The sequence below is a fragment of the Babylonia areolata genome, chromosome 2 (genome assembly GCF_041734735.1).
Source record: "Babylonia areolata isolate BAREFJ2019XMU chromosome 2, ASM4173473v1, whole genome shotgun sequence".
NCBI classification, from domain to species: domain Eukaryota; kingdom Metazoa; phylum Mollusca; class Gastropoda; order Neogastropoda; family Buccinidae; genus Babylonia; species Babylonia areolata.
In genome coordinates this window covers 7,130,464-7,144,343 of record NC_134877.1, presented here as the reverse complement: position 1 = coordinate 7,144,343, position 13,880 = coordinate 7,130,464, and the positions used below count along the sequence as shown (strand labels likewise).

Sequence of the window (13,880 nt, the reverse complement as noted above, 5' to 3'; positions counted from 1 at the left end):
TGTAACCAAACATGATGGCTTCCTATCACTATCCTTTTCACAAAAGTGTTTGCCAGTGAAATGCTTGTCACATGGTTATATCACTGTTTGGGACAAATGCGATTGTGAAAGTAATATGCTAATGGGCATTTGTTGTTGTTGTTGCTGAAATCAGCTGCTCCTGAGATATCTCAATGTGTGGATAAAATGTGAAAGAGTACAGTGCGTTGAGTTGTTGTGTTGCGTTCTCTTCGTGGTTGTGATGTTTGGATGAGTAGGTGGTATGATTGTTTTGATGATTGGTGACATGGGTGAAATGTTTGGTTTGATGATTGGTGAGGTAGGTGAAATGAATGTTATGATTGGTGAGGTAGGTGAAATGAATGTTATGATTGGTGAGGTAGGTGAAATGATTGTTTTTATGATTGGTGAGGCAGGTGAAATGAATTTTATGATTGCTGTGGTGACTGGTGAGGTAGGTGAAAATTAATGGGTGTTGTGATGATTGGAGAGGTAGGTGGATTGATGGTTTTGATGATTGGAGAAGCAGGTGAAATGATTGTTTTGATGATAGGAGAGGGTGAAATGATTGTTTTGATGATAGGAGGAGAGGGTACATTCAGGGTGGTTGAAGGGGCAGGTGAAATGATTCAGCAGACATGGTGCACTATTCCAGCAACGTTAGTGAGGAGGAGGGGCCTCACCTAGCCAGACCAGACTCCACTATGGATGAAAGCGAGGAGTCAGATGAGGAAGACGGCAGGTAGATTCACGTCCATAGCACTGTCCTTGCTTCAGTCCTCCCCAAAAGGGCAGCTAACACCGCCGTTAAGTGTGTGTGTAATCACCGTGTGAAAACTAACCACTGACAGGGGATAATCAGAAAGTAACTTGCATATCAGCTTTGTACTGCTTGCTGCATTGAGCTGTCGTGACATCTGTGAGTGACAGTTCACAGTTCACTGCAGGTTTGTCTTGTGTTTCTGATCAACCCCAGGTGTGGGTATTGGGGTCTGTTTGCAACTAACTGCATGATTGTGTTGTGTATGTGTACATATATACATACTAATTGCAGGTTGTTGAAATGTTTTTTCCCCATCACTGACCGCTGTTGTGTAAATCATATTAATTGAGCCTTCGATGAATCCTTTTCCAAGCTCCAGCCTATGATTTCATGAAAGGAAAGGAAGCAGTGAGAAAGGAAACAAAATGGGACAGTAAGTAACATGGAAAATACCATGGCCTCAAGGCCTGATCATTACATTTGGTTTATTCCCCGGTCAGGCATCTGCTGCCTGTTATGTTAGTTTATTTTATTTAACAAAGACATGGTTTTGCATATATGGATCCGTCCACACACTCTGACACTCCTTTATATCATAACTGAAACAGGTAATGATGGAGAAACGTAACAGTGAATGACAAACAACAGGAACTCTCTCTTTTTCCTTCCCCTATCTCCCCACTCTCCCTCTGTCTTTCTCTGTATCACACACACACGCGCACGCACATACACACACACACACACACACACACACACATGTACACATTGGGGCAAAACAACAGCAGATTAAGTGCAAGCAGTGTGTTCACCATGGTTACAGAAGACAGATCAGAAGATGGTGGCTGGTGTTTTAACCCAGGCTGGTCAGTCAGTGAGAAAGACCAGCATCTTCATGCACAATCCTTCATTTCTGTAGTGAAATCGTTTAAATTAGAGCTTTTGACTTGAAAAAACCCACCAAGTCATATTTTTGTTTGTATGTGATTCTTTTACACTTAACTAACAAGACTTTATGACTGGTTTTAAAAACTAACAGGTTTTCAGTCGTGCATTAACCCCTTTTGCACTAGGAATAGGCTAAAAACAATAGGATTTGATTTTGATTTCTGCACAAAGACTTTGATGTGAGACCAAGGCACTTAATGCAGAGATGCCAAGTGGTTGGTGTGATATGTGTGCCTGTTGACTAAGCAGGGGTTGGGGGAGCGTGTTGTGTATGTTGCCTCTTCACAGGTGGGTGGATCAGCTGTTCATCTTGATTTACCACAAGCTGCATCAAATTTTGTCAGTTAGGTCTCAGCAGTTCCATTTCCATGTGCATGAGCTCGGTTTTGGAATGATACACCATTTAGTCAGAATGGTGATGTATATGTCATGCAGCAGTATATTCGCAGTTAGTGGGTGTGTGGTGTGGCATTGGGCCAAGTTACCCTACCTTCTGGAAACTGTGTTAGAAACTGCTGTTTTCTTTGGCTCTCTTTTTTGTTTTGGTTTGTTTTTTTATATTTTAAAATTATCATCTCTACCTTTCCTATTTTCTGCCTTGCTGGTCCATTTACATATATATTTTACTACAATTTTTCTGACAAAAAGTTCTCTGTCAGATGTAAGTGTAGAACTCTGAATCTTGTAAGGTCACCCCAGTTTATAGAATTGATGCTGCTGATAAATCATAAACAATATGAAAACAAAACAAAAAAACAACAACAGAACAAGCAACAGCAACAGTAGGCAGTGAGTTAAGAGGGTAAAATGATTGAACTCATTATGGACATGCCAGTAAATTTATCAAGCATTAGGCAAGGAAAAGTAGAGAATTTGTAACTCATTTCTGTGTAGTAAGTGTTGACACCCAGATAAAAATTAACTCACTCCGGACGAATAGTTCTCTCCCTTGCTTTTCCCTACAAATGACCAATTCGTTATGGTTAGGAAAAAATTCACAAAAAATACAAAACATAAAGTAACTGAATGAAATTCACAATACTTAACCCACTGATCCCTCTCCCCACGTCGTGTGAACATCTACCCATCTCCCTCTTCAGTGCTCTCAGAAGCTGAGTCACTGTCAGTACCTTCTTACTGGTAGCTTTCTTCACTGCAGATACTTTATTCAGCATCTTCATCATCCTCGTCGATGTCAAATCCTTGAGGTTGAAGCATTTCAATCACCTCAGCAGTGGTAAAAGCCGCTGTCATGATCTAGTTTGCTCCAAAAATTTCCACTTGTATCGTCTGAGACGCCATTTTCAAAACGTATGCAGATTAGCTTGTCGTGTGGGGTCCTGAACTCGCTGTGGAGTTTGTTGTTATGGAATTTCATGAAGAAACTTTCTGTTTGACCATTGATACGTTCGCAATGCCCGGTGTAGCTGTGATTCTAATGCTACCCCATGAGGAAAATGTGGAAAAAAATTGTAATTGTCGAAACCGCTATAGCATTCCATCGTCTGGAACGCTACCTTATGTCAGGAACGCTATAGCGTTCCATTGTCTGGAGTGAGTTAAAGTCTCTAATAAGATGCTGATACTATTGTCCATTTTAGACCACGTAAACAAACTCAAACTCAAAGACAGGAAAACTGAAATTGCTCAACCAACCAACTCACCCACCAACCCATCAAACAACCAGCATTCTAACTAACCAAACAGTTAGTCAAGCAAGCAAGCAAGCAAGCAATCTTTGATGTGACTAAGGGGTGCCGCTGTCTGACAGCTGTGTTGACTGAGGCTGTGTTGTGCTGTGTCAGGCTGTCCTGTGGAGAGGAAAAGTTCCGTGTGCCTGCTGCCTGCTCACCCACCACTCTCTCCACCAGCTTCCACAATGGGTACATAGCTTGTGTGCAGTGCTCTGTTGGGGAGGGTGGTGGGGTGTGCTGGTCTGTCTGGGGGGGGGGGGGGGTGAGGGGTTGGGGGGTGGGAGGGGGCTGGGTGTGTGTGTGGGGGGGGTGCTGGTCTGTCTGGGGCTGGGTGTGGGGTGGGGGTTGGGGGGGTGCTGGTTTGTCTGGGGGGCTGGGTGTGTGGGGGGGATGTGCTGGTCTGTCTGGGGCTGGGTGTGTGTGTGGGTTGGGGGTGCTGGTTTGTCTGGGGCTGGGTGTGTGTGGGGGGTGTGCTGGTCTGTCTGGTGTGTGCTGGTCTGTCTAGGGCCTGGGGGTGTGCTGGTCTGTCTGGGGGTGGGGGGTGGGGTGCTGGTCTGTCTGGGGGCTGGGGGTGTGTGTGTGCTGGTCTGTCTGGGGTGTGTGTGCTGGTCTGTCTGGGGGCTGGGGGTGTGTGTGCTGGTCTGTCTGGGGGCTGGGGGTGTGTGTGCTGGTCTGTCTGGGGGCTGGGGGTGTGTGTGCTGGTCTGTCTGGGGGGGCCGGGAGGGGGGGGGGGGTGCTGGTCTGTCTGGGGGCTGGGGGTGTGTGTGCTGGTCTGTCTGGGGGCTGGGGGTGTGTGTGCTGGTCTGTCTGGGGGTGCCGGGAGGGGGGGGGGGGTGCTGGTCTGTCTGGGGGTGGGGTGTGTGTGTGCTGGTCTGTCTGGGGGCTGGGGGTAAGAGTGAGTGGTGAGAGACAAAAGACACTGTGTCAGTCTAGATGTGGTGTGGGTGTGGATGGGTGGGAGGTATTCCTCAGATGATATCATAACCGATGACCTCCCAGTTGTCAGGTCAGTCATGCAAAACACATTTCCAGGTCAGCAAGTTAATTATAACGGTGGTCTGTATATATGTGGCTACTACAGTGTAGTAGTGGTATAACTAGTGAATGTGCCTCCTCCTTGTAAATATTGAAGTATTTTTTATGAATATATTTATGTCTGCCTGTCTATGTATGTATGCACATTCACACACACATATGTATATCCATCTATCTACACACACACACATACACACACACACACACACACACACACACACACACACATTGTGTGTGTGTATGTGTGTGTGTGTGTGTAATGCAATATAGTTAGTTTTTGTTTGCACATTTCTTCTGCCATTGCTGCTGTATGCACATATCAGATGATCAGTATAAGGACAAGCCAGGAGCTTCCTTCTTTGAGGAAGTGACTGGGTTTACTCAGATATACCTTTTATATACCCGTGTTCAAGCTGAATTGGTAGGAAAAGCAGCATTGACTTGAAGTTGTGTGCCTTGTACATTTCGAGTTACCACACTTTATTGGTTTGTTAATCATGTACACTCCTAGCCTCGTTCTTTCATGTCAGATAGATAGGTATAGATTTACATATGTGTATGTATACATATGTATATATAAAGAAAAGGATATATATATATATATATATATATATATATATATATATATATATATATTATGCTTATTAACCCAAAGATTGCTGGTTGTAGCACTGATCCCTCCACTTCATGAAACAAACTTCACTTTCACAAAAGAATGGTGGAATTGTGCTACCTTTAGTTATTGTTGTTGGTCTTTTTTTTCTTTTCTCATTAATCTAGCTGTGATTCTTTGGATCGTCGCACAAGTAACTGCAGCCATGGCAGTAACGCCAGCAGCATGGAACACAAGGGAAGGCAGTCCAGCCGGGGCAGTGAGGGCGCCGAGCGGCGACACAAGCGCAGCAGTCAGACCAGCGATGGTGGGGACCGAGACAGACGCAAGCTCAGCCAGTCCAGCGAGGTGTTCCTGCCGCCGACAGGGCCCAGGGGTATTCCTCAGGTAGGTCTGTGAACCTGGCAGTGAGGGGGTGGCTGGCTATGGCTGTGGCCTGTCTCTCTGGTTTTGCTGAAAGAAATACTTGGTTTGATGGCAGTGACATCCATATGTGTGTGGGTTTGTTTTTGTTTGTTTTTTGTGTTTGTTTGCATTGCACATCCGAATGTCCGCTTGCATGTCTGACTGTTGGAAGCTTGTGGATTTCGTTTTTCATTTTCAGTTTATTCTTGTGTTGACTTCAGGTTTGTTGATTGTATGATTTTCTGTGTAAAAGTAGTATTTGAGTTTTAATGGATGACTTCAAATGGACGTTTTCAGACTTTTTGTGGGCTTTGTTTTAAGGAAGGAGTTATGTTCTCCAGTCATTGATGCCAAACCTTGATTGTTTCTTTGTCCTCTTCAGCCATTAGACGCAGCTAAAGACACAGGCCCCTTCCTTTCCCTGCCCTCCACTAATGCCCCCACTGGCTCCTCTGGGCCCCTCTCCCCCAGCAGAAAACTGGGAGGGGACCTGTCTGCCCAGAGACCCACCCCCAGCAGATCACCCCCTGCATCTCCTCACACTCACGCCTTTCCCTCCACTGATTGTCACAAGGGGGAGACACTGATTGATTTTCCTGCAGCAGACCTTTCTCCCTCTCCATCAACATCGCCCAAACCCAAAGGCACAAACCCTTTCTTCCATGCTGACGGGGAAGTGTCCAAGTACAAGCCAGCGCCCAAGCCACGCTTGGCCAAACGGTTGTTGGATGAGGGCTGTGACAGTGGAGGTGATGACTCACAGAGAAGAGGGCCCCTACCGTCCTCTCGCTTACTGCCGGAAAAGGCTGAACTCCAGGATTCAGGACCCCCACCTCGCCCCCCTCGCAACATTTTGAACAGCACACTGACTCTGGGTGGGGAGGTCCACCTTGGCTCGGAAGACAGAGACGGGGACAGCAGAGATGTGGCCAGGACACAGCTGGAGGAAGAGATCGGTTCTACCTTTCCACCCCCACCACCACCACCGCCACGTCCAAAAACCAGCACCAAACCAGTGACTACCGATCCAGGGTCTGCATCACCAGTTCCATCAGAGGAGATGATCCCACCTCCAATCCCATCACGGGCCACGAAGAAGACAACAGAAACCGCCTCTTCCACACAGGCCCCCAAAATGGCCGCACCTCCCAAGTTGCCCCCTCACTCCTCTCCCTCTGCCGGTCACAAGAGGATGGCCAGTGATGGCTGTGGTGATGGCCACCCTTCTGCAGAACTGCAGCATGCAGACAACCCGTCTGTGGTCATCGTAAGTTGTTTTACACCGCCCACACCAGTATCCGCCCTCAGTGTGTGGGGTGCTGGTGGCCCTGATCTGTACCTGTGGTGTTGGCTGTGTAGCTGTCTGTACCTTGACTAACCCAGCCTCCTGGTGTCCTGAGTCCTGTCAGGTTCTGTACTAACACGGGGAGAGTGGTGATGGGCTCTTCATACTGTTCACAGGGTCTGGAGAGGAGCAGAGAGAAATGGGTTGCCTTGTTCCCACCCCAGTTCCTGCCGGGTCAGTGTGGTGGCCAGCTGGTTGCACAGCACTAACAGCATGTGTTGGTCCACTGTTTCTCCTCTTGTTTCATGCTAGATACATGTGGATTGCATTTCTTCTCCTTGTTTTCTTTACTTGTCTTAATGTATATTATATATGTGTATGTTTATATTATGTATATTTCTTTCTCTCTGCCACTTAACTCCCCTCCCCGCCCCCCACCTTCCATTTTTCTTCCATCTGGTTTGTTTTTCCCTGGATGCAGCTGACACCTTGTAGTCTCTTCATGTACCAAAATCTTTGATACATAATCCTCTGGTGTATGCAGGAGAGACTGTTTCCCTGTAGATTGCATTGATGTTGCCTTGATGTTCCTCTTGCATTGTCTTTAAACTGAGATGATCACTGAGAACCAACAGCACCTGGAAAATGGGTGCCAGATGCTTGGTGATTGACAGTCATCAATTTTAATGGGAAGTTTTATATTTTCATTTCTTTGAAGGTAATGTTTCAGTCTGTTAGTCGTGAAGTGAAGAGAACACATGTTAAGGGATTCAGTCCATCATCAGAGCATTGTGTGTGCAATCTTGGGTTGTTTCCCATTAACTAGTGTCTGACAAGTCTGAAGATGCAGATAGCACTCTCCTTCTTGCTCTGTAGTGATGCCAACTGTCCCAGTTTACATTATTTTGGTACAGATTGTTCCATTGTTACACCAACATCTAAACTGTTTCCATGAGTTCATTTTGGGCAAGCAAGGATCAGCCTTTGGATGAAATCCACCAGGTAGTTTTTGGCAAGCTGGGGTAAGTCAGCCTACTGCTGACTGAATGAAATCACTTTGTTAGTTTCAAGACACACATACATGGTGCACTGAGTACATGATGGGTTAGTGAGTCGCACTACAAGTCTCACATCATGAACATGAAGCACAGTCAATGGCATGCACGTTTACACTCAACCTGCTGTGGGTGGGCTTGGGGTGTGAGTGCTCCTAAAAAATTCAAATTGTTTTTAAAAAGTTAAAAAAGGTTCTCATCTCTGCTTCTATGACCCCCCCCCCCCACCTCTCTCTCTCTCTCTCTGTCTCATTGTTTGTCTCTCTCTCTGTCTCTCTGTAATGTATTTACATTTATCTGTTGTTTTGCTGGTCTGCATTTCCTTGATAAGCTAAAAAAATCTATTATTGGTCAATGTTCCCTGTAAATGATGATCATTTGTTTCTTAAAACTGTACAGAGGAGGAGATTCCAGTGTGTGTGCTGCTTTCAAAGCTGTTTTGTCTAAGGAAGTGTGCTTCCATTATCATATCAGATGTGTAGAGTATGATGTGTGTTTGTGTGCATGCATGTGTGTGTGTGTGTGTGTGTGTGTGTGTGTGTGTGTGTGCACATGCATGATTACATAAGCAGTAAATTTATTGGGAATATCGGTAAGATTTTTCTGCCTCATGTTTGTGTGAAATCAGCCTGAGCAGTGCTTGTGTACACTGACACATTCAGGCAGGTAACATGTACACAGGCAGGTAGCATGTACACAGGCAGGTAGCATGTACACAAATGAATGCATATGCACACATGCTTATGCATGCATATGCATACACAAAAACACACACAATGTTATGGAAATATGCATGGATGAGCATATAACTTAGCATGTGCATGCTTGAACTTACTAATATTAGGAGTGTGGTGAGAAGGTAGAAGTGAAAATAATGAATAAATAAATGTATGTGGACATGTCCATGCTTGTATATTTGGGCAATGTAATAGTAGTGGCAATAGTTGTAGAAATGTGAGTGTGTGTGTAAGTGTGTGTGTGTGTGTGTGCGTCTGTGTGTGTGTGCACATGCATGTGCATGAGAGACGGGAAGAGGGAGAAGGTGCTGAGACAGGGCGGATGGATTAGTGTCAGTTGAATTGATCAGATACGAACGAGAAGAAGAAGAATTGATCAGACTTTTTCAGGTTCAGTTCATTTTCTGCTCTGCTGGTTGATGTTATTTCAGTAGTGAGAGAGAAAGGGTGTGATGCATGCCTTTCACTTGTTGTTTTATGCCTGCTTCAGAAAATTGAACTGGAGACGATGGTTCTCACTGTTCAGATGACTATGGGGCTACTGGAAAAAAAAAAGAAAAGAATTAACAAAAACTGATAGGATAAGGAAATGACAAGGAAACAAAATGTTGCTCAAAGAACAGAACTGCTGTGCTGAATTTTCCAGATGGAGTGTGTGTATGTGTGTGTGTGTGTATACAGATGCAGACTTAGCGCTGCTTGTGGCAGGAGAGCTGACAGTAAGGTATGCAGGTGTTTTGCAGGAAACATCATTTACCGGCAACCGGCAGGTGACCAGCAAGGTATCCTCCACCTCCTCCGCCAGGACCACTGTCACCACCTCCCTCCACCCTTCCCACAAGCCCCGGTCCTCACGGCCAGTCGCTGGTCCCCAGAAGAAGGAACGCAAAGTGACTCTGACCACGGAATTATGAAACACAGCTGAGGCTCAGGTCTCACTGGAGTGATGTGTGGAATTGACAGTGGACTGTTTCGGAAGGAGTACAAAAAAAAACAAGAAGACTGATCTGCAATAGGGTTTCATTTTTGTGAACATGACATTTTATGTCCTTGGAAGCGGATGGAAAGACATGCAGTTTGTGAACCACAAAGCTTCATACAAGAAATTTTTGATTCCCTTGTTAATCTGTTGCAGTTGTGACTGGTGGATCAGAGGATGATGTGTTTGTATTTCTGTAGCACACAAAACTACTTGCTGAAAACCGGCATGGGTGTAGAATGGGGTGTGTGAACCAGTTTTCCGGGGATGCTTTACGCCAAGTCTTTCATGCCGACTGGGAGCAGGACCAGGGCTGGGTTGCTGGAGCCATCGTCGCAGTACTAAGTTTGCTTCGGGTTCAGAATCCCATGCACTTTGGACAACTTTGGACAATTCTTAACCCTCAGCAAACAGCGCTGTGAAGATGATTGCCCATGCAACCCTTGACGCCAGGTCCCTGACGGTCCCAGTGGCACTGTCCCTGTCTTTTTCAGAGGGGACAGTGAAGGGGAGAACAACAGCTGCCCCACAGTGTATATTGTCCTGCAAGCTGCTTGTATTTATTGACAGTGTGATTGTTGTATTGTGAAGGAGTGTATCTGCTGTTGTTGTTTATTTTGTGCTGTGAACATAATGACCTGGCTGTGAAAGGTGGACAGGGGCTGTGCAAGAGGAGGATTGGAACTGAACAGTCAGCAGTGGTCCATCCCCACTTCCCTTGTTCTGATGCAAGGTACAGGGAGGCAGAAATCTGTTTCTGTTCATAGCCAGCTGATGGGTGAGAGTTATATATATATATTTTGACCACAGCTTTTCCATAAAAGCAATTATTAATACCATTTTTCTTCTTTTTTTATGACAATGTTCTTGGTCTTTTTGGTTGATTTATATTTTATAGTCATCTCTTTCCTGGTCATTGGCTGCCCTGTCTCCTGTTGTGAGAGGTCAGAGGTCATGTTTTATCATATTTTATCAGTATCATGAAAATGTCACATTGATTCTGAACAACTGACAGACATCAACAAAATGTCACATTGATTCTGAACAGCTGACAGACATCAACAAAATGTCACATTGATTCTGAACAGCTGACAGACATCAACAAAATGTCACATTGATTCTGAACAGCTGACAGACATCAACAAAATGTCACATTGATTCTGAACAGCTGACAGACATCAACAAAATGTCACATTGATTCTGAACAGCTGACAGACATCAACAAAATGTCACATTGATTCTGAACAGCTGACAGACATCAACAAAATGTCACATTGATTCTGAACAGCTGACAGACATCAACAAAATGTCACATTGATTCTGAACTGACAGACATCAACAAAATGTCACATTGATTCTGAATAGCTGACAGACATCAACAAAATGTCACATTGATTCTGAACAGCTGACAGACATCAACAAAATGTCACATTGATTCTGAACAGCTGACAGACATCAACAAAATGTCACATTGATTCTGAACTGACAGACATCAACAAACAGGGAGAAACATTGGTACTTACCACTGAGTTGTTCCCTTAAGCAGGACTGTTTTCAGTACAGTTTTTGACTTATCCCTCTGAATTAAGAAGAAAAAACCGACAATATTTCAAAGTGAACCCCTCAGAAAGCTGTAGACACAGTACATTTGATAGAGGTCATGGATTTCTTGTGCTTTGTTTTCATGTGACATTGCAAGAATTTTGGGTGACATGAACAGAGGCTCCTATGTCAGTTGTCTTCCAGTGAGCTGTGGCCCATACCCGCCCACCCTTCTCCCCCCCCCCCTTCCCCCTCCCCTCCTCTCCTTGCTGATTGTGGAGACTCCCACCATGTACTGGGTTTTTTTTGTTTGTTTGTTTTTTTGTTGTTTTTTTTCTGACTACAAGGTGATATAACATTTTCCCTCAACTTTGACCTGTGCACACTATAATACAATGTGCCTAGTGTGTGTTTAAAATCTTTTGAAATGCTGTTGAGAATCAGAATCATATGAAGGTTGACCTTCAGACCCAGAAGTATGATATTCATGGCAGTGAAAAAAAAATTTCAGCCCCCATTTGAATGGGAATGAAAAAAGCCCACAAACTGCTCACTTGGGGTAGGGGAGGGCAGGACAGATACAAGAAGGCAGAGATGACGACATGTGTGAAAAGAGAACTCCAGTGATATCCAACATCAGAGTTTTACATCGACATGGGCCAAAAGTACAAACAGCGATAAACCTATTCAATGCTTTGACTTCTTGTTTATCATTTTGATGTGTGCCTCATAATATTCTGCACCTTATGTAAATTGTTTGAAATTAGGAGGATGCTCCTTATAATCAGAAGCACCTTGCGAGAAAGATATGGTAGTTTGTTGCCTTTTGACGGAAATGGCTGTGGAATTAAGTGGTTTTGGTAATGACTGGTGGTATATGTCAGCATAAAAGCAATGCTTCCTTTGTCATACACCAATTTGTATTATGTTCACATTCCTTTACCCTGTATTGCCATTCTATCATCAGTCATTGGAATTTCCTGTCATGTTTGGTTTAAAAAAAAAAAAATTGCGAGGAGAAATGTGAATGAGTGTTGAGAAAATGTGGCAGAGTCTGTGGTTCAAAGTTTGTGTTTGCATACAGACAGACAGACATACACACACACACACACACACACACACACACACACACTCTCAGTTGCATTGCATTGCATTACATGACGTACATATATGTGTGTGGGAACTAGAAATATCCATTATGCATTATTTGCCAGCCTTTTTATGATGTATTTACAGTCAGCAGAGAAATCCCACCATTGAGAACAATGTTTTTGGTATGTGAATGGTAATTTGTGAAGAAACTGTACATTGGGACCCAGTCATTTGGTGAGGCCTCTCAGTTCAGCAGTGGCATACTATCAGTATGTACTGCTAGAAGAGTGAATGTCTCAACGCAGTATTGGTTTACAAATAAGTCATGACCCCACAGCTAGTCCTGATGGTGTTCTGCTTTTAACCCTTTATGTCCCAGCAGTGCCGATCTCTTTCCCTCATTGTTCACTGCACATCATTCAACATGGAGTATCCCCTGTCGTGGGGATTGGGGTGTATTTGTACTGTTTCAGATGGGAAGAAAGTTTGACAGTGGAAAACAAAGTAGCAGAAGAATGGGTCTCCTGCTCAACCCACAGAAAACAAACAGCACAAGTTGTGTGAAATGCGATGCGCAAAGGAACTGAACATATCAAACAATAAAATGATATATTTTGTATCAGTTTAAGCTGAAATGTTGCTCTTTTTTCTTTTTTTTTTTTTTTTTTTTTTTTTTTTTTAGTGACACACAGTGTGTGAGTGTTAGTGGACATATAAATGTTGACTTGTAAATGTTGACTTGATAGTTCTGAGTCGGTTGTCAGTGTACTGTCAGCATGAAGGCTGTTGTGGACAATTTCCCTGCCAGACTTTATCATGGAAGAAAAGACTGACTGTTCCCCATTGGTCCTTGTGTATTTGGCTGTGAACTGGGGAATGGAGTGTCCTGTGTTTGTGGCAGTCTGTGCCTTTGTTTTATTGGTCTTGTCAAGGAATCAGCAGGCTGATTGGTTGCTGAATGTGTTTGTTCAGTGACAATTATAGTGTTGATTGCTTTTTTTTGTTTTTTACCTGATTGATGGCAAGTAGTTGTGTTTGATGTTTTGATTACTCCAAAAGGACATTGTTGTGAGTACTGACAGTAGAAATGTTCTATTGTCCTCGAACATTGTTTATGAGACATGTTTGCGCTGATTCCAAATCAGAGCACAGACATTGGTCACTTAAGATGCGCCTGATTGTCTGGCTGTTTGTGAGGATACACTGTGAACTGAAGCTATTTGAACTAAGTCATTCCATTCAAATATTTTTTATGTTTTTTTTTCTTTTATTATTTGTGTAACAACAGCTGACATTTTGATGTTACTCATGTCATAGAAAAGTGTAACAGTAATGAATATATCAACAGTGTTTGTCTTGAAAGAGAACTTTATCCACATTTCTGGTCATAGAAGCTTTATGATTCAGTTTTTTTCACAAGAGGTGTAAGGAAAGGAATTGATGGGAGGGAAGAAGGCTGTATCAGCACACACATACACACACACACACACACACCACACCACACCACACCACACACACACACACCACACCACACCACACCACACCACACCACACCACACACACACACACACACCACACCACACCACACCACACCACCACACACACACACACACACCACACCACACCACACCACACACACACACACACACCACACCACACCACACCACACCACACACACACCACACCACACCACACCACACCACACACACACACACCACACCACACCACACCACAC

General features: G+C 44.2%; 1 protein-coding gene across 1 annotated transcript in view; it reads left to right on the top strand.

Moving 5' to 3' along the window:
- Window positions 1-10,693, top strand: part of LOC143297153 (uncharacterized) — a 44,037-nt gene extending 33,344 nt beyond the window's left edge. The window contains exons 15-18 of the mRNA XM_076609340.1: window positions 656-742; window positions 3,514-3,591; window positions 5,218-5,437; window positions 9,276-10,693. Coding sequence (XP_076465455.1) covers window positions 656-742; window positions 3,514-3,591; window positions 5,218-5,437; window positions 9,276-9,446 — 556 coding nt within the window. The 3' untranslated portion in view covers window positions 9,447-10,693. The remainder of the gene's footprint in view (window positions 1-655; window positions 743-3,513; window positions 3,592-5,217; window positions 5,438-9,275) is intronic.
- Window positions 10,694-13,880: the final 3,187 nt, after the last annotated feature.